Source organism: Taudactylus pleione, unplaced genomic scaffold, assembly GCF_031769625.1.
Source record: "Taudactylus pleione unplaced genomic scaffold, aTauple2 ptg000641l, whole genome shotgun sequence".
Lineage (NCBI taxonomy): Eukaryota > Metazoa > Chordata > Amphibia > Anura > Myobatrachidae > Taudactylus > Taudactylus pleione.
The window spans coordinates 1316428-1339305 of NW_028285043.1; the positions used below are offsets into that span (position 1 = coordinate 1316428).

Genomic DNA, 22878 nt, shown 5'->3' on the forward strand with positions numbered 1-22878 from the left:
CTGTGAGCGTTGACATTGGCGTTTTGCGTGTACCATTTAATGAAGCTGCCAGTTGAGGACTTGCGAGGCGTCTATTTCTCAAACTAGAGACTCTAATGTACTTGTCTTCTTGCACAGTTGTGCACCAGGGCCTCCCACTTCTCTTTCTACTCTGGTTAGAGCCTGTATGTGCTGTTCTCTGAAGGGAGTAGTACATACTGTTGTAGGAAATGTTCAGTTTCTACTTCAGGGTCCATAGGGGGTCCACAGGGTTGACCTTGGGGTATAGCTGGATCTGGATCCATGGGCACCACGCAGTTAAAGCTTTGCTGCTCCCAGGATGCACTTGAGTCCGTCCTCCTCTATACCCCGCCCCGGCCACAGGCACCTCAGTTTTAGTTGGTGCCCGGCCGGAGTCGGGTCACCTTGCGCAGTGGGGCTGCATAAGCAGCCCCTAAGCTTTATTCTTTATTTTAAAAAAAAAAAAAAAAAAAAGAAGATTTTATTATTTTATTTTTACTGTCTTCAGAGCGGCAGCATCAGACTGTCCATCTGGGCGTCTATGCTGCCGCTCCAACAGCCCCGCTGGCGCTGCGATGCCGGTACTGATCCGGGGATCACAGCGGGACCCCGGAGTCAGTGCTAGCGTGGCTTCGGGACCACCCAAGGACTGCTGCCGGACTGAAGGGGCCAGGTAAGCCGCGTGCAGCGCTGTCAGCGCTGCACACGGGGAAAATGCAGTCTTCATGGGGACAGACCGGCGGCGCTAGTAGCGGCGGCGGGCTCCCCCTCTTCAGGAATACCCCGCGTGTCCGCTGGCCCCCGGGGTGTAAGTACCGGCGGGTAACCGGCTTCCCCGGGGGTTTAGTACTAGCAGGGGAGGCAGCCTTCCCTGCTTCAGCGCTCCTCCCCTCAGCCCAGCGCGCCTTCTCTCATGTGTGCTGGCGTCGCTGGGCTGTTCTCACTCGGCCACTCCTCCTCAGAGCTCCCCGGCGGCCATCTTCCTCAGGCAGCATAGCAGAGCTCCCAGGCGGGCTTCCAGTGGACCAGTCCCCCTGCGTACCTCTCCCCCTGCAAAGGACAGTGTTCGCAGCGCTATAGCCCTCCCAGACACTCAATCTGGGAGGTTGATTGTAGCAGAAGGTGCAGTGAGTATAATTCTCTGCATGGTATGTGACTTTTGCTAGTGCTGCTGTCTGTGCTTATTTTCTACTTACTGTCAGCTTTTTACCTATCCCTTTCCTTCTCCTACGGCCCGCAGGTGCGTGGGGGAGGGGTGTTCTTTCTGTGTACCTCACTTATATAAATCTACGTATTTGTGAGGTCCGTCACATACTGCGGTGTGCTCCTCAGTACCATATTGTGGGCTGTTTGGGTTGCATACTTGGGAGTGCGTGGGTGTTATACGCCTTACCTCGTTTCGGTGAGACACTTTTTTTGCAAAAAAGTTTGTGTCATGTCTGATGAGGGGAATGAGCGCTCCGAGGCTCCTGTGTTGTTTTCCTGCCGACGCTGTTCGGCAGGGGTTGACGGGGCAGAATTGTCTGAGGACGGTCTGTGCGGGCGGTGCCAGTTGGTACCTGGACCCTCTAAACCCCCGGTGGCGCAGGATCCTCCGTGGGCAATGTTTACGCAAGTGCTGGCGTCAATCGCGGACCGACTTGCGGTCCCGACTGCGGCCCCTTCTAGGGCGTTGCCCCAGCCTACCATGCCCCGTTCCCCGGGTGTGACTCGTCTGGTGCAGTCTCCTCCCGGGTCTCAGACTGTGGGTCCTTATGCGGGTTTGCCGGTATATGTGCAAACCCCCACAGTGCCGCAGCAGTCGATGGTACCTTTTCAGGGGTATCCTCAGGCAGTACCCCCGCCTTGGGTGGACGTCCTCTCCAGCTCTGTTCAGAGTCTGGCGGCTTCGTCATCGGCTTTTCAACATATGTTGCACAGTGATTTGCCCCCACGGGCGTCCAAGCGTTCCGTTCCGGCTTCACTGGCGGCTCAGTTCACGGACACGGACGTGTCTTCGGATGACGGGGAGATCCATGAAGACTCTGACTCGGATGCCGGGGCCCAGGAGATGGAGGCTAAGTCTTCCATTAATGTGCCGGCATTGGTTAGGGCGGTGCGGGCCATCCTTCACATTGAGGAGGTGTGCCCGCCCCCAGGTCAAAATACCCAAATTTTAAAAAGGCCAAGGTAGCTTCGACGGTTTTTCCCCTGTCCGATCAATTGACGGATCATATGGCAGGGGCCTGGCAGTTGCCCAGCAAGAGGTTCCAACCGCAGAAGCGGTTGGCTTCGAACTATCCGTTTCCGGAGGCTCATTGCAGGAAGTGGGAAACTCCTCCAGCGGTGGATTCCCACGTTACCCGCTTAATTAAAAGCGCTACGCTGCCTTTGCCGTCGATCTCCTCCCTGAAGGATCCCACGGACAGGAAGGTGGAGACTTGTTTGAAGTCTATTTACTCTCTCTCGGGGGCGGTGGCCCGTCCGTCCATGGCCATCTCTTGGGTGGCTAAGGCCATCGAGAGCTGGGCCAATGCTTTGGAGGATACCTTTCCGGAAGATGCTCCGGAGATCCAGAGAGCGTTGATAGGTCAAATGAGGGATGCGGCTTCCTACATTGGGGAAGCATCGTTAGACGCAAGCCTGCTAACCTCTCGGGTGTCGGCTGCAGCTGTGTCGGCGCGTCGGTCCTTGTGGCTGAGGTCTTGGAGAGCTGACGCTGACTCCAAAAAGGGACTGGAGGCCTTACCTTTTAATGGGGAGTTGCTTTTTGGTCCAGACTTGGACAAAATTGTGGACACTCTGGCTAAGTCTAAATCAGCCTTCCTCCCTTCGGCTTCTGCTCCTACCAAGGTACGGAGCTCTGCTTTTCGGTCCTTTCGGGTTCAGGGCAAGGCAAAAGGTCAGTCCTTCCCGAGGCAGTCGACGACCAAGGCCGCTTCTAAGCCCAAGAAGCAGCCCTGGAGTGCCAGGCGCCCTTCTTCCAAGCAGGAAGATAAACCTTCTGCTTTGATGGGACGGGCCTCCCTCTGGGGGACCCCAGAGTGGGAGGCCGACTTCTTCTATTTGCCCAGTGCTGGCACAATACCACCACGGATGCCTGGGTTCGAGAAGTGGTCTCCCAGGGGTACGCCCTGTCTTTTCGGCACAGACCGCCCCACCAGTTTTTCTGCACGAGTCCTTCTCAGGATACGACAAAGTCTTTACAGATTCAGGAAGCTATAGAGTCCTTGCTGACAGCAGGGGTCATTGTTCCCGTTCCTCAATTACAACGAGGGACGGGGTTCTATTCTTCTCTGTTTCTGGTGCGGAAACCCAATGGTTCTCATCGCCCTATCCTCAACTTGAAGTCTCTGAACAAATTCCTCAGAGTTCCCAAGTTCAGGATGGAAACGTTATGTTCCATCATTCTGGCGATGGAACCGGGGGATTACATGGTGTCCCTGGATATCCAGGACGCCTACCTCCATGTTCCGATAGCACCTTCGCACCAGCGGTATCTGAGGTTCGCTATCCTTCAACACCATTACCAGTTCCGGGCGCTACCCTTTGGTCTCTCCACGGCACCGAGGGTGTTCACGAAGATTATGGCGGTCATGGCCGCACATCTTCAGAACCAGAATGTACGGCTACTACCGTATCTGGATGACCTCCTGTTGCTGGCGAGTTCCCCGGAGGTACTGCTTCATCATCTCCACTTGACGGTCGCTTGCCTGCAAGCGCACGGGTGGCTGATAAATTGGAAAAAGTCCTCCCTGATTCCATCTCAGCGGATGGTTCATTTGGGAGCCCTGCTAGATTCTCGGCAGCAAAGGATCTTCCTGACCCCGGAGAAGATCTCCTCCCTGCAGCTGAGGATACACAGTTGCCTGAGCAGTTGCCGCCTGTCGGTCCATTCGGCTATGAGGGTTTTGGGCTCCATGGTGTCAACATTCGACATGGTGGAATTTGCCCAGTTCCATTCCCGGCCTCTGCAGGGGCTGATTCTATCGGAATGGAACGGGTTACCTCACCGGATCCGCTCTCAGTTGCTGGTGTTGTCCCCGGAGGTTCGGCAGTCTTGGGCTTGGTGGCTTCAGACAGCTCATCTGGTCGAGGGGCGTCCCTTTTGGATCCCGGACTGGGTCCTGCTCACGACGGATGCCAGTCTTCGGGGTTGGGGGGCAGTGACCGGCTCGTTGTCACTTCAGGGTCGTTGGTCTGCGGAAGAAGCTCTTCTTCCCATCAACATTCTGGAACTGCGGGCGGTTTATCGGGCCCTGCAGTCGTCCGGTCCCGCTCTTTACGGACGGCCGGTTCAGGTGCAGTCCGACAACGCCACCACGGTGGCGTATATCAACCACCAAGGAGGAACTCGAAGTCGGGCAGCAATGTCGGAGGTGTCTCGCATCCTTGCTTGGGCGGAGTGTCACATTCCAGCGATCTCGGCAGTCTTCATTCCCGGAGTCCTCAATTGGGAGGCGGACTTCCTCAGCCATCACGACGTGCATCCCGGGGAATGGTCGCTTCACCCAGAGGTGTTTCAGCTACTCATGGACAGGTGGGGGCTGCCGGAGCTAGACTTGATGGCCTCCCGTCACAATCACAAGTTGCCCGTTTACGGGTCAAGGACAAGAGACGCAGGCGCCAGTCTGGTAGACGCGCTGTCGGTGAAATGGACGTTTCACCTGGCGTATCTGTTTCCTCCGATATCCTTCCTCGGGTTCTGCGGAAATTCAAGCAGGACGGCGGCACGCTCGTGCTGGTTGATCCGGCGTGGCCCAGACGTCCTTGGTACTCCGATCTGAGGTGTCTCTCCATCGACGCTCCGTACCTTCTTCCTCAGCGTCGGGATCTGTTGTCTCAAGGGCCCTGCCTTTACCCGGATCTGGGTCGGCTGTCTTTGACGGCGTGGCTCTTGAGACAGCCGTCTTGAGGTCTAGGGGTTTCTCCAGTTCAGTCATTGGTACCATGCTTAGGGCACGCAAGCCTGCCTCCGCACGGATTTACCACAGGGTGTGGCGCACTTACTTTCAGTGGTGTGAATCCAGAAACTATGATCCTCAGGTGTTCCGGGTTTCCAGAATCTTGGAGTTCCTTCAATCAGGTTTGGACCTCGGCTTACGCCTGGCCTCTCTGAAGGTTCATGTGTCTGCATTGTCCGTGTGGTTTCAGCGACGGATTGCTACACTACCGGATGTTCACACCTTTTTCCAGGGTGTTCTCAGGATACAGCCTCCCTTCGTGCCTCCTGTGGCTCCTTGGGACTTGGCGGTGGTGCTACGGGTCTTGCAGGGTCATCTTTTTGAGCCTCTTGAGGCGGTGGACCTCAAGTGGCTGACGTTCAAGACCGTTTTTCTCCTAGCAATTGCTTCTGCCAGGAGGGTGTCAGAGTTGGGGGCGCTTTCCTGTCGCCCTCCTTTTCTGATTTTTCATCAGGACAGAGCGGTGCTCCGCACTCGTCCTGAGTTTTTGCCCAAAGTGGTCTCGAAGTTCCACATTAATCAGGAACTTGTTGTGCCAGCTTTTCAGTCGCCTGATCTTTCAGCTGGTGAGGCTTCCTTAGATGTAGTCCGGGCACTTAGAATCTATGTGGATCGGACTGCTTCGGTTAGGAAGTCGGATTCTTTGTTTGTCCTCTTCGGTTTTCACAAGAGGGGTTGGCCTGCCAACAAGCAAACGTTAGCCCGTTGGCTTCGTTCCGTTATTTGTGAGGCTTATGCACAGGAGGGTTTACCTGTGCCAGCCTCTGTTAAGGCTCATTCCACTCGTTCTGTGGGTCCCTCTTGGGCTGCTAGACGTGGTTCCTCGGCTGTTCCGCTGTGTAAGGCGGCCACTTGGTCTTCAATTCAAACGTTTTTGAGGTTCTATGCGTTTGACACCTTCGCCTCTCAGGATGCATCCTTCGGGCGCCGGGTACTCCTTTCAGCACAGGAGCATCCCCGCCCTTAGTTGAACTGCTTTGGGACATCCCCAAGGTCAACCTTGTGGACCCCCTATGGACTCTGAAGTAGAAAACAAGAGATATGGTAAGAACTTACCTTTGTTATCTCTGTTTCTACGAAGTCCATAGGGTCCACAGGGCGCCCGCCCTGACTCACCTGGCTTCAAATGGGCTGTGTGGCTGGTCACCGGTTTTCCGTCTCCCATTTCTGTGAGTATGGTTTCTTGTGTGTTCCAGTCTTCCTTCTCTCTGTTTAGTCTCCTCCTCCGGCCTTAGCTGCTTACCAACTGAGGTGCCTGTGGCCGGGGCGGGGTATAGAGGAGGACGGACCCAAGTGCATCCTGGGAGCAGCAAAGCTTTAACTGCGTGGTGCCCATGGATCCAGATCCAGCTATACCCCAAGGTCAACCCTGTGGACCCTATGGACTTCGTAGAAACAGAGATAACAAAGGTAAGTTCTTACCATATCTCTTGTTTTCTTGCCAATTTCTCACATGGAATAGCCTTAATTTCTAAGAACAAGAATAGACTGTCGAGTTTCACATGAAAGTTCTCTTTTTCTGGCCATTTGGAGAGTATAATCGAACCCACAAATGTGATGCTCCAGATACTCAACTAGCTCAAAGGAAGGCCAGTTTTATAGCTTCTCTAACAAGCAAACCCATTTTCAGCTGTGCTAACATAATTGTACAAGGGTTTCCTAATCATCCATTAGTCTTCTAACGCGCTTAGCAAACACAATGTACCATTAGAACACTGGAGTGATGGTTGCTGGAAATGGGCCTTTATACACCTATGTAGATATTCCTTTAACAACCAGAAGTTTGCAGCTAGTATAGTCATTTACCACATTAACAATGTATAGAGTGTATTTCTGATTAATTTAATGTTATCTTCATTGAAAAAAACAGTGCTTTTCTTTCAAAAATAAGGAAATTTCTAAGTGACCCCAAACTTTTGAATGGTAGTATATATATATATATATATATATATATATATTACCAACTATGCAATGGTGGGCCAATCAGAACCTGGGGACAGGGCTTCGCAGGTGTAGGGGAGGTGCTGTGCTCCGTGTCCTGGCACCTTGTAAAAAAAATAAATAGTTTATGCTGTGCCATCGATGAAGGGAAACCGTCTGATTCTCCCCCATCGATGGTAAAAGCATTCGACATCAGCCATAAACCATCAATGATTATGAATCATCAATGGTCGATGGCCATCCCTAGGTCACATCCATGACATCACTAGTCAGACCATAGGCCCTTTATATCTTTCAGGGTAATTTTAAAGTGGTATGAGGTTAAACTTTACACTTTTGCATTATGTGTCTACAGTATCTTTAGATGCTTTCTATAACCCCAAATGCTGTCTCCTAATAATACACCAACAACACCACAGCGCACAATGAATTGACACTATCACAGACCCAGCACTATAAATTACATGTAATGCAGCAAGTACAGTGTGGAATAACATTAGGTGGAGTGACAAATCAAAACTAACATTGAATGAAATTGTGCTGTAGCTCTGTACATCTGTACTAACATCCAAATTCAGACATACAGTAATTCCCCTGTGACAAATAAAACCTCATTACTTACCTTTCCAAAGCCACCCTGGCCTAGCTGACGGAAGAACGTTAGTCTCTGGATGGTGTGAGAGACTTCATTGCTGAGGCAGGATGACTGAGCACTGCTGGTTCCTAATGGAAAAGTGAGATGAGAACATTTCAATAACTCCCATATATTATAGAACATTAAGGGGCCTAATTATCAAATGTTTTTATTTTCATATAATTATGTAGAAACTGCAGTTTCTACATAATTTTATGAATTGTTGCTATGTATTAATAGCCTAATGCATGGCATTTCATAGAAATCTCCTGCAGAAGGCTAATTAACACTGCAGATCGCAGTCCCCATTATTATCAATGAGGACTATGATCTGACCCCTATGTCCCAAATTCCGAAAGGCAAATCATTTTGGAGTTTGGCCCCATTAGTTTACATCATTTTCAGATGGTGTAAACCGCTTTAAGTCTATGGAGGCTTTACTCTCAGGAGAGAGATCTTCCAATGCAGTGTCAGATTCCCCTGGAGGAGTTTTTCACAAATGTGAAAGAATGCTCCAAAATGCTGGGGAAATAACTCACAGGGACAGCGGTTATCACTACCGCTGTCCTTGCGGGTTCAGTTTAGTACATAGTGGGGCTACTTTCATTTGAAATAAAAAAAATTCTGCCGTGATATGAAGTGTTAATAATCGTGGCAGTGCCTAATTGAGCTCACATATTTATTACAGCAGACAACCAGGGACAGCCAAGTTACATGAATATTTCCATTCATATATCCTACTTCCTACTGTGTGCCAATTGCAGTCAATCTAAGGCCCATATTCAATTAGCGTTGAAAAGCCGAGATCGCCAAAAAGTTTTCACCGATGTGCGGTTTTCGCCACTTTACGAAGTATCGCCCTATTCAATTCCAGGACGCTTTTCGCCGATCATGGAATCCGGCCATTAGGGGTTTTTTGGTCAGCTATATGTTTTGGGACCAGATGGAGCAATTCAATTGTTGCTCCACGTGGGCATTATAGCCGCCAGCATTTCTGCTTGCACCCTCTGGATGATGCGAGCAAAAATGTGCAATAAACCGGTAGTTAGAGTGTCCAAACAGCAGTTTGGGCGCCCTAACCAGGACTGTAGATGGGTTTATCCGTTTTACATGTCTAAACCTGGTCTAATAAGGCCTGATGACCGCAATAAGGCGTCCATTCATTTATTGTGAAAAACATTAAAACCATTTTATGCTAATCTTAACTCTAAAATAATGACTCTGACAACAAGTGCTGGTTCGAATCAAATTAATGTATTTATTAATTGCATGAATTTATTTTAATAAAGGGTGGCAAACGAAGGCGCTACCACAACCCAGCTCTAGCCAAATACTTCTCACCAAAAACTGGGGATGACTAAGATGCCCCCCTTTCAATATGCTGTGAAAGTCTCACCACCCCTTACTATGGCACAGTCCAGACACTTCCGCAAAGAAAGCGCCCAATTGTCCACCCCGTATAGGTAGGACACACTCCCTGTCCTTCAAAGGGGCAAGTGCCCCACAGCAACCACTTATGCCACATGTGCCCGCTGGTTAGTATCGCCTTCCCGCCTACTGCTTTAAAATTGTTTAGTAAAGGACAAACACACGGTTTTGGGTAGGGAGCGAGGGGCTTCCAACTGAAAAAGAGGCTGAACCTATTCAAATTTAGCCTTAAATAGAAAAACTCATTATGCAAGCCCCTTGAAACTCTAATTGGCTAACTGTCAACTAATGAAAAAAGGGCCTCAAAAAGGAGAAAACTGCCTAGCAAACAAATTCCCTATTACTGACCAATCACAAAAACTGAGGACTCTTATATAGCCTCATGCCTATGCAGCCCTCATCTAGTCTAATTAATGGGTACCCAAAACCATTAAATTGCAACACTTGGCGCCCACTAATTATCGCTGCCCACAAAACAATTAAATTGCCCCTATAGTATATAATTCTGCTCATAATAACAGTATATACACACAAATTTTTCTAATCTCATCAACTATGTTAATCCAATAGCATCAGAAATCTAAAGTATGTGAACTAAATATTTCCTTTTGTGACAAACAGGACTGTCTGCAACATTTGTGTTTGCATTACATTTGCCTATAATGTGTGGTCACATGACAGCACTGCTACTATCTGGGCCGAATTAAGGCTTGTGGGGGCCCCAGGGCAACTAAATTGTGGGGGCCCCTCCAAACCACACAGAGCCCACCCCCCTCCCTGAAAGACCCACCCAGAGCCTACCCCCGCCACATGAAGACAGGGACAAACGTAGGATTTTTTTTGAGGGGGGGGGCCCTGAAAATAAATTTATATATATATATATATATAGAACCCATTTGAATCCGGCACTCATAATAAAAATTTGTACTTGCCCAGGTGCCCTCTACGCACACGAGTCCAAATCTGTGTCCAAATAGTATCCAAAGTGTAGCCGCACTCACGGGACTTGTTTAGATCAAGAAATTATAAACTGCTGATAGCAGGCTTGAATTCCAACGTTTCAGATATTTAATCTTTTTTCAAGGATATAGCACGGTGCTATATCCTTGAAAAAAGATTAAATATCTGAAACATTGGAACTCAAGCCTGCTATCAGCAGTTTATAATTTCTTGATCTAAACAAGTCCCGTGAGTGCCGCTACACTTTGGATACTATATATATATATATATATATATATATATATATATAAATCATACACTCACACATAAACAGTATACACACGCTAATACATATATACATATTAACACATGGACACTAGAACATATATACATATACACACTAACACATACACAGTATACACATAACATACTGTATACACCATGACATATATCCATATAGAATAGAATCACATACATACATACATACATACACACAAACCGAAACATTACACAAACATACCTTCACTTAATGCAGCAGCTGCTACAGGACCAGTCCTGGTTGCAACAAGACCGAGCACCTCGATCCATTAGGCCCCGCCCCCTCAATGTAATGCAGTGATTTGCGGGTATATGGGGCGGGGCTTGTCATATTGGCTCCGCCCCCCAATGTTGTGTGTCAGGGAGGGTTTCTATGTACGCAGAAACCCCCCTGCATCCGCAAAATGCGAGCGCTCTCTCTGAATGAGGGCGGTGGTTTCTCTGTAATGAGCCGGCCTCCTGGCCGCTCGCTAAGCTGTGGGTGACCACCCACAGCTTTAGCGAGCGGCCAGGTTGATGATCATGAGTGATGTCAGTGGTGCCGCCCCCAGATGGCAGGCGTTCCTTCGGGAACGCCTCTGTTTGGCCAGCCACCCCCCACCCTGCCTACAAAACGGTGCAAGTTGTCGATCACCATTGACAGCCGCCCCTTTTGTAGTGAGCCCCAGAGTGAGAGAATTTCTCTCTCGCTCCGGGGCTTGCACACTCGCAGTGCGGACGCTGCACGTGCGCAGGGCCTCAACATCGACCCGCTTGCGAGCGCTCCGCTTGTGAGTGGGTCTGAATGAGACCCTCAACCCGGGAACAGGTGTCGCTTTGTGTGGGGGCCCCTGGACGACCACCCCTGTCGCCCCTCCCTTAATCGAGTCAGTTTCTGCCGAGCATTGATGAAGTTGTCATATACACAAGTGTGAAGCTCTGGAAGGAGATATAGCTAACAAGCTCCACAAATCGTATCTTGGCCCCAGATCCAGTTTAAAGTTTCCCTCTGCCCTCCTGTCTCAGGGTGCCCCCCAACTTTGATTACAGCTTCAGTACAAAAGAGCACCACAACTAGAAGTTGAAAATGAGGAGGGTGGAGACTGAGCAGGGGGACGGGGTTACATGGCACTATACAGCCAGTCAGTGCTAGCAGCAGAATGGGGGAGATGAGGGGAGGGGGGAGACTGAGCAGGGGGACGGGGCTACATGGCACTATACAGCCAGTCCGTGCTAGCAGCAGCATGGGGGAGATGAGGGGAGGGGGGGGACTGAGCAGGGGGACGGGGCTACGTTGCACTATACAACCAGTCAGTGCTAGCAGCAGCATGGGGGAGAGGAGGGGAGGGGGGGGCCTGAGTAGGGGGACGGGGTTACATGGCACTATACAGCCAGTCAGTGCTAGCAGCAGCATGGGGGAGATGAGGGGAGGGGGGGGTCTGAGCAGGGGATGGGGCTGCATGGCACTATACAGCCAGTCAGTGCTAGCAGCAGCATGGGGGAAAGGAGGGGAGGGGGGGACTGAGCAGGGGGACGGGGCTTCATGGCACTATACAACCAGTCAGTGCTAGCAGCAGCATGGGGGAGAGGAGGGGAGGGGGGGACTGAGCAGGGGGACGGGGCTACATGGCACTATACAGATAGTCAGTGGTAGAAGCAGCATGGGGGAGAGGAGGGGAGGGGAGGAGAGGCAGCAGGAGCAGATACAGACAGTGGGTCTCATTCAGACCCGCTCGCAAGCACCTATTAGCTTTCAAGCGGGTCGATTCTCTCGCTCCAGGGCTCACTACAAAAGTGGCGGCTGTCGATGGTGATCGACAGCTCGCACTGTTTTGTAGGCAGGGTGGGGGGTGGCTGGCCAAATGGAGGCATTCCTGACGGAACGCCTGCCGTTTGGGGGCGGCCCCACTGACATCACTCATGATGTCAGTGGTGAGCTTCCGGCTCTATTAGAGCTGAAAGCTCACTGGGGCTTGCAGCAGACGAGACCCTACCACAACGGTCTCGTCACAAGCCCCGATGGTCACGATGGTCTTGACCATCGCGACCATCAACCTGGCCGCTCGCTAAAGCTATGGGTGGTCACCCACAGAATAGCGAACGGCCAGGAGGCCGGCTTTGAACATAGAAGCGGCCGCCCTCATTCAGAGCGAGTGCTCACATTTTGCGAGCGGCTCTGAATGAGGTCCAGTGTGCCAAGTGATGATGTAAGGTAAGAGGGATGAGGAGGAACACTATCTATATGTATATATGAATAAGGCCAAGATTTACTAAATAGGATAATGCTGTAAAACCCCAGAAAATGCAGATTTCAGGGTTTTTACCGCATTCTCCATATGTACAAAGCACCGGCAAGCATCAACCCGATGGGTAACGCCACCTTTAGGTGGCATTACCCAATGGAAGCCTATGGGCTTCTTTTCAGGACACTCCTAGTTGGGAGGGATCTGATCGGATCTCTCCCATGAGCCCCCGCGGCCGTCTGGGCATGCGTAGAAGGACGCCTGAGGCACTTCTGGGTATTAAACTCGGAAATCCCTCTGCCGGGCAGCATAGCAAAGGACAGCTCTTATCGGGGTAGCTGTCCTTTGCGATATTCTAGGTACATACCACGGTAATGAACTGCAGTGTGTACACGAAGACAGGCGGGATGTACCGCATTGCTAATGCAATGCTTAGTACATCCCGCCCTAAGTGTGTGATTATCTGTATGTGTGTAAATGAATGAATGTATGTGTATGACTTTGTGTACCAGTATGATATATATGTGTGTGTATAAGTTTCTGACTACATGTATGTATGTGTGACAGTGTGTATGTATGTGTATAAGGGCAGATGTAGTACTTAGCTTTGGAGAGAGATAAAGGACTTGAGTCACTTGTATGCACTGCAGTGCACGTGCATGAATTAGCATTACGATCGTACTGTGATCACTTATACAGATATAAAGCCATCGCAGACAGAGGGACAGGACATCAGCGTTTGGGGGTGCTGACGGGGGAGTGGTTGGAGAACCACAGACCTGTCTGTCTATTTGAATGTTATTTCCAAGGCGTGCATAAATAAGCCACTCCAGACGGCATACGCAGCTTGAGTACGTGTGATGACATCTAAAATTTCTGAGTAAGGACCGAGTAGCTGTAATTCTGCATGAGGGTCCAATGTTACTTGATGGTACCGATGTATACGCAGGTCTGCAAGGTATTACAAAGGTGAGATAGCGGTAGTAGGTGCCTCTATGTTGGCTTTGCGATTGCAAACATTAGCATATTTTCGCAGCAGATCTGCGTGCAGCTATAGCGATCCATAGTGAATCAGGCCCAAAGTGCCAACCAATCAGCTCTTAACTGTCATTTTTCAAACATTGCCTATAAAATGACAGGAGCTGATTGGTTGGTATTTTATCTCTCTCCACTTTATCTCTCTCCAAGGCTTAGTAAATCTACCCCTGTACGTGTAACTACATATGTAGGTGTGTGACAGTATATATGTATATGTGTGTGACTGTATGTATGTGTATATGATGTGTGTGACAGTATATCTGTATGTGTATATGTGTGTGACTGTATGTATGTGTATATGATGTGTGTGACAGTATATCTGTATGTGTATATGTGAGTGACTGTATGTATGTGTATATGTGTGTGACAGTATATCTGTATGTGTATATGTGAGTGACTGTATGTATGTGTATATGATGTGTGTGACAGTATATCTGTAAGTGTATATGTGAGTGACTGTATGAATGTGTATGACAGTATATCTGTATGTGTATATGTGTGTGACTGTATGTATGTGTATATGATGTGTGTGACAGCATATCTGTAAGTGTATATATGTGTGACTGTATGTATGTGTATATGATGTGTGTGACAGTATATCTGTATGTGTATATGTGAGTGACTATGTATGTGTATATGTGTGTGACTGTATGTATGTGTATATGATGTGTGTGACTGTATATCTGTATGTGTATATGTGTGTGACTATATGTATGTGTATATGATGTGTGTGAAAGTATATCTGTAAGTGTATATGTGTGTGACTGTATGTATGTGTATATGATGTGTGTGACAGTATATCTGTAAGTGTATATGTGAGTGACTGTATGTATGTGTATATGATGTGTGTGACAGTATATCTGTATGTGTATATGTGAGTGACTGTATGTATGTGTATATGTGTGTGACAGTATATCTGTAAGTGTATATGTGAGTGACTGTATGTATGTGTATATGATGTGTGTGACAGTATATCTGTAAGTGTATTTGTGAGTGACTGTATGTATGTGTATATGATGTGTGTGACAGTATATCTGTATGTGTATATGTGTGTGACTGTATGTATGTGTATATGATGTGTGTGACAGTATATCTGTAAGTGTATATGTGTGTGACTGTATGTATGTGTATCATACTTGCCTACTTTTGAAAACTAATTTCAGGGAGATTTTAGATAGTGGTTGGATTGCCATTTGTCCTGCAGTCTATACTACCAGGAACTCGGGTGTACTGTATACATAACCAAAGTCAGCAGAATAGATATGAAAAAGGGGTTCTAGAAAATGGAACACCCTAAATCACTGCAAGTGGTAATCTCAAGTCTGAGAAACGCCCCCTCCCCTCCTCATTAAAAATTATTTCACAGATCTGATACACCCTTCCGCCATAGTTTAAAATCAGACCCCACATCAGCCTCTCTCAATTATGATCATATGGTACCCCACACTTGACAAACCCCCTCCCTCAATTGGAAACATACCCCAGTCCTGATTATCTTCCCGGCCTTTCTCAATGTACTCTATAATCAGTCTCAAACATGACAACTCCCTCAATTAAAATCACATCCCAGAACTGCCCCCCAGACCTAACAACCTATCCCCCTTAATTAATAACATATTTTAGAAGTGGCCCCCTTCTTCATACATGACAACCCCCCTCTTCTCCCTCAATTAACAGCATGTTCCAGAAGTGACAACCCCCCTTCTCCCTCAATTAACAGAATGTTCCAGAAGTGACCCCCCCTCATACCTGACAACCCCCCCTTCTCCCTCAATTAATAGCATGTTCCAGAAGTGACAACCCCCCTCATACCTGACAACCCCCCCTTCTCCCTCAATTAACAGAATGTTCCAGAAGTGACCCCCCCTCATACCTGACAACCCCCCATTCTCCCTCAATTAATAGCATGTTCCAGAAGTGACAAACCCCATACCTGACAACCCCCCCCCCTTCTCCCTTAATAGCATGTTCCAGAAGTAACCCCCCTCATACCTGGCAACCCCCCCTTCTCCCTTAATAGCAAGCCCAAAACTGTTCTTCCCTTCCCTGCCCCCCTCCCCCTTCACCTTCAATAAAAATCATTTACTAACTGCCTTAAATCTGATAAAAGAAAATGCATTTTAAAAATAAGACCTCAAATCAATGGGGGAAGTCCAATACTCACCAGTCTCCTGCTGCTGTTGTCCCTCCTATCTCCGGCTCTCTCTCAAAGTCTGCATGGCCGTTTGCAGCCTTCCACCAGCCATCCACCAATCAGCGTTCAGATACTCCAGCCATCCACCAATCAGTGTTCAGATACTCCTATCACTGTGATTGGTGGATGGCCAGCTCCATCCACCAATGAGGCTGCAGACAATGTTACTTGGCTTCTGCCATCGCGGCCGCGGATCCAAATCCTTTACAGTGTACCGGCCAGGCCGGCCCGGGGGAAGATGCCTTCCTGCACAGCTCACCCTCTACTTATATTTTTTTTACTAACGAGGTGAGCAGACTTGGGACAGCAGCCGGGGAGGAGGAGAGGACGCTGCAGCCGCCGCCAGTCCCGCTCCCTGCAGTCAGAGATCAGACAGACTCGGGAGGCAGTGACACCTAGGCGGCCAACGTTACTCACAACTCCGTGGTAGCCGGCCTATCATATTACATTACTGTAAATGACGTTGCGTGTCGTGATGTCCTCAAGCCAGGCCCCTCCCCTTTCATATCCGACTCGCGCATGCGTAGTGCGGTGCTTTGACAGGTCAGTGGGAAATACCGGGGGATTCTCTATACTTTCCGGGGTAGCGGGAGCTCCCAGCTTATAGAGTGAGGCCCCCAGCGGAATGCGGGAGGGTAGGCAAGTCTGATGTGTATTTGATGTGTGTGACAGTATATCTGTAAGTGTATATGTGTGTGACTGTATGTATGTGTATATGATGGGTGTGACAGTATATCTGTATGTGTATATGTGTATGACTATATATGTATACATGTCCTCCCAACCATCACAATGTTGCTGGGACCTGCTGTGCACATGAGCATAGGGGGCAGCCCAGCAGCTGTGGAAGCAATGTGTACGCCCCCAGTGTGAAGAAAAATGGGTGTGTGATGTATGGCCATGTCCCCATTTATTTGCATGCAGAAGGCTCACACACTATGAGCCTGATTCAGAGTTGTACACAAACCTGATCATTTGCTTACAGCTTCGATGATGGGTGATCGGCGCATGCAGAGGATCTGTACGGCTCATTTTCTGATAAGTGTCCATGAGATCGCTTGCAGTATCCCCTAAGCTGCAGCATGATTGACATGCTGTGGCCATTTGGGGGTGGGGGTGGTGACAGTGATTGATTTACAAAATGGGGACATGTTGCCCCCATTTTGTAGGCATAACAAGGCCAGGATCTCCATCTTCTGATGCGGATTTCCTGGCCCCAGCAGAGGCGTTCCATAGGCCATTGTTAGTAAACTTAGGCTACTTATACCCCTTTCACACTGCAAGCAATAACCCGGGTTATTGTGCAGTGTGGAAGGACCCAGTTGAAATAACCTGGGTCAAGTGACCCGGCATGTCAACCTGGGTAACGAGCAGGATTGAACACGGGTTCATCCCGGCTCGCAGTGCAGTGTGAACGGATAACCTGGGTCGATGTGACTTGGGACCCGTTAGCAGCATAGGAAGAGCTGGCGCTTGGAGATGATCTCACATGACGCCAGTGACATAATTGACCCTGCAATAAGCCGGGTCATGCTGCCAGTCTGAGATTCCAAAGTGAAAGGGGTATAAGATGGCCCGTGGCTGTTAGATGGTGATTTGATGCTGTGTCTTTGGATGCACCACTCTGAGCTGGGATGCCGGCAGTGAGAGTTTTCAGCCTCCAGACGTACAATTCTGAAACAAGCCCAATGACCAAAACTTTGTATCTCAAATATTGGTCTTTAGTGACCCCCAGCCTTAAGTTCCGGGCCCCTCAAAGCCTCAATCCAGCTCTGCTTGGTCCAGTTGAGTAATTCCATCTTCAGATGGGGAGAAGGTGTAACAGATAATTACTGGCAGAGTACGTTATGTGGTCAGAGGATTTATCATATGGTTGGGTGGAGTCTGAGATCATTAGTAAATCATGGTATTGATTATTGACAAATAATGTAAGAGACATGATTGGTATGGCAGGAAATTGGAACGGAGCTGCACAAATCATTTTTGACCCTAAAGTACAGTGTAATTCTTCTAATTTCCCAGATGTAATGGGCCACATGTTCTGGGGATAGCAAAATGAAGTTAAAAAAGTATTTTTATTTGTTTGTTTAATCTTGCATCAGACGTCTGCTTTATAGGTGAACACAATAAGGATTAAGGTGGCGTCTCTATATCCTGTATTTTACAAATATGTATGTAAATATGTGTATGGGTTTCATACTCACAGATAGTGATCATCACAATTACAATAGATATAATGACTACTAAATGACTGGACACTAATGTTAATATTAAGCTTTATTTACAGATATCAATTTAGCTTTTAGATTTAAAGCGGGAATAATGTCTAATTATTGCTGCTTTAACTCTAGTGGGTAAGTCACCAAATCTTGCAGCTGCCTGCAACCCACAGGCTATTACACTTAGCCCATAATCTTTACTTCTAATTCACATTAATCAGTACATCCAATTACTACCAGTACCCACACTGCAAGTGACTGAAGCCGCCTTGTCATTGGTAGCTCCCCATTAGCCTCTACACATCCAATTACATCACCCACACACTAAGGGGTCAATCCAAAAGACTGCGAAGGGTGCATGTCGCTGTTGCCATGGCGTTAAAACACCAGCAATGGCACGGCATTTCGCACCCCTCGCGGCCTGCTCTGAGCCTGGATTCACATAATTTTGCTTGGAGCCCTACGAGGCTGTGAGCACTTAATGCGAATTCGGGATGCCGTCAAGTGCAGCCGTTGTCATGATGACTCGCACCCTGGAGTACATCGCATTTAATTGCACAGTAATACATGTGGTGTAAATGGTGCTTTACACATTACCAATACTCTTGGGGGAGATGTATCAAACCTTGGAGAGAGATAAAGTGGAGAAAGATAAAGTACCAACCAATCAGCTCCTAACTGTCACTTTACAGACTGTGTTTGAAAAAATAAAGTTAGGAGTTGATTAGTTGGTACTTTATCTCTCTCCCCTTTATCTCTCTCCAAGATTTGTTACATTTCTCCACAATATTTAATAGTTTGGTTGTAGTCCATGGGGCACAATATTTCAGCCCAGATATAGTGCAACCCCCTATTACTGTAATAAGTACAAACATTGTCATATATAAGCATTCTTGGATTTACTATTAAGACAAATACCACTAAATTAGATTTTGATGCAAGAAACAGCATGATGTAAATAAATACATGTAAATGTATTTTCAAATAATGGTATAGATATAGAGGCCTCAGCACTTGTCTACTATAGCACAGCCTCCAAAATGTCATTCATGGTGTTTGTATGATAACAGTTTGTATGTATGAGTCTCCCTTACCCTGTCTCTCTGCATCTACGTGATGTTCTTTGCTCTTCTTCTTATCTCCAGGCTTCTCCTCTGGGCAAGATGACAAGTGCCTGCATCTCTTCTGTCTCTTGATGGAGACCTTCACCTCTTCCTCGGAGGGGTTAGAAATAATCCTCCTCTTGCTGTAATGTCCGTTCTTGCTCTCCTCTGCGCTGGACGATAGCTTCCTCCATCTCTTCTTCCCCTTCTTGATGGAGACCTTCACCTCTTCCTCGGAGGAGGAGTCAGATAGGATCCTCCTCTTGCTGTCATGTCCAGTATGGTTCAACTCCTCTGAGCTGGATAATAGTTTCCTCCATCTCTTCTTCCCCTTCTTGATGGAGACCTTCACCTCTTCCTCGGAGGAGGAGATGGAAATGATGCTCCTCTTCATGTCACGTCCGTTGTTGCTTAACTCCTCTGAGCTTGATGATATCTTCCTGCACCTCTTCTTCCCCTTCTTGCTGGAATTGATGCTCCTCTCCATGGTGGCCTTCTTCATCCCTGGCTTCCAACGGTCGCTCTTCCACCAGTGGTTTGAAAGTAAACTGCCCTGACACCAGCTGCAGCTTTGAAAAGTGGCATGTGCCATCAGTGGCAGTTACCTGCCCATATCCCTGTGCTACATACATGGTGTATGCTGGGCGAGCCTATATGCATGTAACATGAATAGGGAGGCATGTGTGAGATTATCACTGGATTAAATAGGGTTTTCCTAAATTATGGGGTGGGAGTCATTTTATCAATGTGGATTGATCTGATTAAAATGTATCTATATTAAGGTGCATATAGAATTATGTTTGTCACTATTTTATAAAAAAAAAATTATAATGTATTATTTATATATTCTGTATTACCAGTTATTTATGTAGTGCACACACATATTAGCCCGTGCTTCCCAGAGAACATTTCAGTTACTGACATTAGTCCCTGGCAGTCCTTGTCTAATAAAAACATGGACATTAATCCCTGCCCCAGTGGATCTTACAACATACATGCCTACCCTCCCGGAAGTCGCAAGAGGCTCCCGATTTTTCAGGTAACCCCCCGCACCCCTGGAAGAGTAGCCACTTCTCCCACATTCTTCCCACTTCATAGTGAAGTGGGCAGAATAAGGAGATTTTTCTTGCAGACCGGCGGGTCAGCAAGTAGGGGGCGTGCCCTAATGACCTTATGATGTGTTCTTTAAATATGCCCCGTTCATGGCAAATTGCAGCGAGGGGGCGGGGCTTAATGATGCGACCCATCCCCAACTCCTCCCACCTGCTTCTCCTCCCCAGGCTTCTCCTGGGTAAGAAAACTCCAATGTCGGCAGGTTTGGCTTACAATCTGTATTCCCTATCACATGGGCTCACAGTTTATAGCAATACAGGTTGAGTCTCCCATATCCAAATATTCCGAAATGCAGATTTTTTTTTGCATGACTGAGATAGTAAAAACTTTGTTTTTTGATGGATCAATGTACACAAACTTTGTTTAAAGCACAACATTGTTAAAAATATTGTATAAAATTACCTTTAGGCTGTGTGTATACGGTGTATATGAAACATATACATTTCATGTATGTACACAAACTTTGTTTGAGCCTCAAAATTATTGAACATATTGTATAAAATGACCTGCAGGCTGTGTGTATACTGTGTATATAAATCATAAATGCTTTCTGTGTATAGATTTGGGTCCCATTCCCAAGATATTTCATTATGGTGTGCAATTATTCCAAAATACGGAATATTCCGATATCCAAAATACCCCTGGTCCCAAGCATTTTGGATATGTGAGACAGCCTGTACCAAATAGTTATTGACAAGATAAACACAAAACACACAGGTGCAGTAGTCAGCCATGGACGTGTCACTTCTCATACATACTATTATTCCTACTGGGATACAATCTGTCACTTTCCTCATTGTCCTACACTGTGTCTTACAATTTGCATACTGTATCCAGTCTCATGGTCTCTCTATACCTTTTATAAGCCAGGGATATCATGGTCTTAACTTGGGCCTGTATTCAATTTGAGGCGAAAAGTCCGGATCCGCGATACTTTATCGCCGATGACGTAATTTTTGCCTGTTTGGCTTTTACCCCGTATTCAATTTGAAAGACTTTCCACCTAGGCGGAAAGTAAATGCAATGTAATAGGCAGAAAAGTTTCGCCTATGAATGGGAGGCGGAAAAGGTGCAGAATTGGGGTTTTGGGGTGCAATATTGCGGGAACCCCCGTGCAGTCTTCAGACAGTCCCCCAAAGGTAATCTGTGTCAACATTTTTTAAAAAACACTTAAGGACACCTAAAAAAAAAATCACTTTCATTTTGGGGGCAAAAAATAAAAATGTTGGGGGACAAAGTTGAAAACTAGCGAACTTGACTCTGGGGGGTCCCCAAGTATGCCCCAAGTGTTTTTTTGATTGCATGCTTTTGCGGCAGGTGGTTTTTTCATGATTTTTTCAACTTCACTTTAGCAACTTATAAATATGCTAACCCCCATTTTCAAGTACCCCAAATTTGATGGGATAACTTATTTTCTGGAAAAAATATTCCTGAATACTCTTCTGCATCACGTATAGAAAAATACAATTTAGCAGCTATTAAGCCCGTTTAAAAACACCAAATACCTTCAGCAAGCCAAATCGGGGGGTACCATAGGGAACCCCCATGTCAGTGCATCTTTTGGGGGGTGTCAGGCTGATTTCCCCAAATCTGACAGCACTTTCCACCTGTTTAAGTTTCGCCGGGTCCCGTTTTCGCGTGCTTTCAAATTGAATACGGGGTAAAGCAGGCACGCGCGCGATACTTTTCCGCCTACAAAACAGGCAGAGTAGGCGGAAAGTCCGGGCCGCGAAAAAGTATTGCGGCTCGGCTCAAATTGAATACAGCCCTTAGCTGGATGTAATATTACTAGTACAACTGATATATTCCTACTAGAGATGAGCTAAGCTATTGCAATTTAGGTCCTTAAGAGTTTTGTTTCAATAAAAAAAAAATTGCCATAAAATACTGAAAAATGACTTTTTCAGGTGATAATTACACAGAAGCAGGGGCGGGGGCAGGAGGCCAGGTGCCCCCCAGGCCGCACCATCACCTAGAGTCCTGGGCTGCCTTCTCTGCAGTAAGCGCCCTGGTGGTCAAGTGGTTGATATAGCCGTTATCCACCTGTCGGATCTTACTACATCTTTCTGTTACTGCAGAGTGACAGAAGCCATGTAGACTATAAGTTAGTTACAGAACAGGCTGTGATACTGGCGGCTGTATTACAGGGGAGACTGCTTGTGTGTAGCTGTGGCTGTGCTCCGTGAGTCACAGATGACAGCCTGAGACACAACAAGCAGGGCCAGCAATGTGACCATATTAGTGACATGGTTGTACTGCAGCTAGCGGCTGTGTCACCCAGGACCCTCCTCAGACTTCAGGTGCCCCCACACCCAGATAACATAATAAATATATAATAAATGGAAGCGTCATTCTTAGTAGGAGGCTCCCATAATTATTAATATTAAAATATATTCAACTGACTCATATGAATATATAACCCTATATAGTACCCTCTGCTAGTAAGAGACTCCCATATAGGCAGGCGGGCCTGGCAAAAGAAATCTTGGGGCCCAGAACACTCATGTTTTTGGGGCCCCCCATCCCTTAATAGCAAAAAATGCTCATTTCATTATTTCCATTTCAGGATGGGGATAACAAGAGACAGTGAATGAAGAAATGATTTACTTAAATAAAGCTTTTTTTTCTATATGTAATTTTATTAAGATATTTTAAATCCAAATATTTAAATATTGAAGTTTTTTTTTATTTTTTTTATGTAATCTGTTTTTATTGCAAACGAAAACAGCACGGTACAGATATGGCCGCAATGGCCTACAGAAACATCAAATAAATTCAAATAACAA

At 47.3% G+C, this 22878-nt stretch overlaps 1 protein-coding gene across 1 annotated transcript in view; it reads right to left on the minus strand.

The window, feature by feature from the left end:
- LOC148479059 (protein kinase C delta type-like) overlaps positions 1 to 19466 on the minus strand; it is a 61507-nt gene extending 42041 nt beyond the window's left edge. The window contains exons 1-2 of the mRNA XM_088455013.1: positions 18971 to 19466; positions 7507 to 7607 (exon numbers count right to left, since the gene is read on the minus strand). Of these exons, the coding sequence (XP_088311139.1) occupies positions 7507 to 7607; positions 18971 to 19466 (597 nt within the window). The remainder of the gene's footprint in view (positions 1 to 7506; positions 7608 to 18970) is intronic.
- Between the last annotated feature and the right edge of the window lie 3412 nt (positions 19467 to 22878).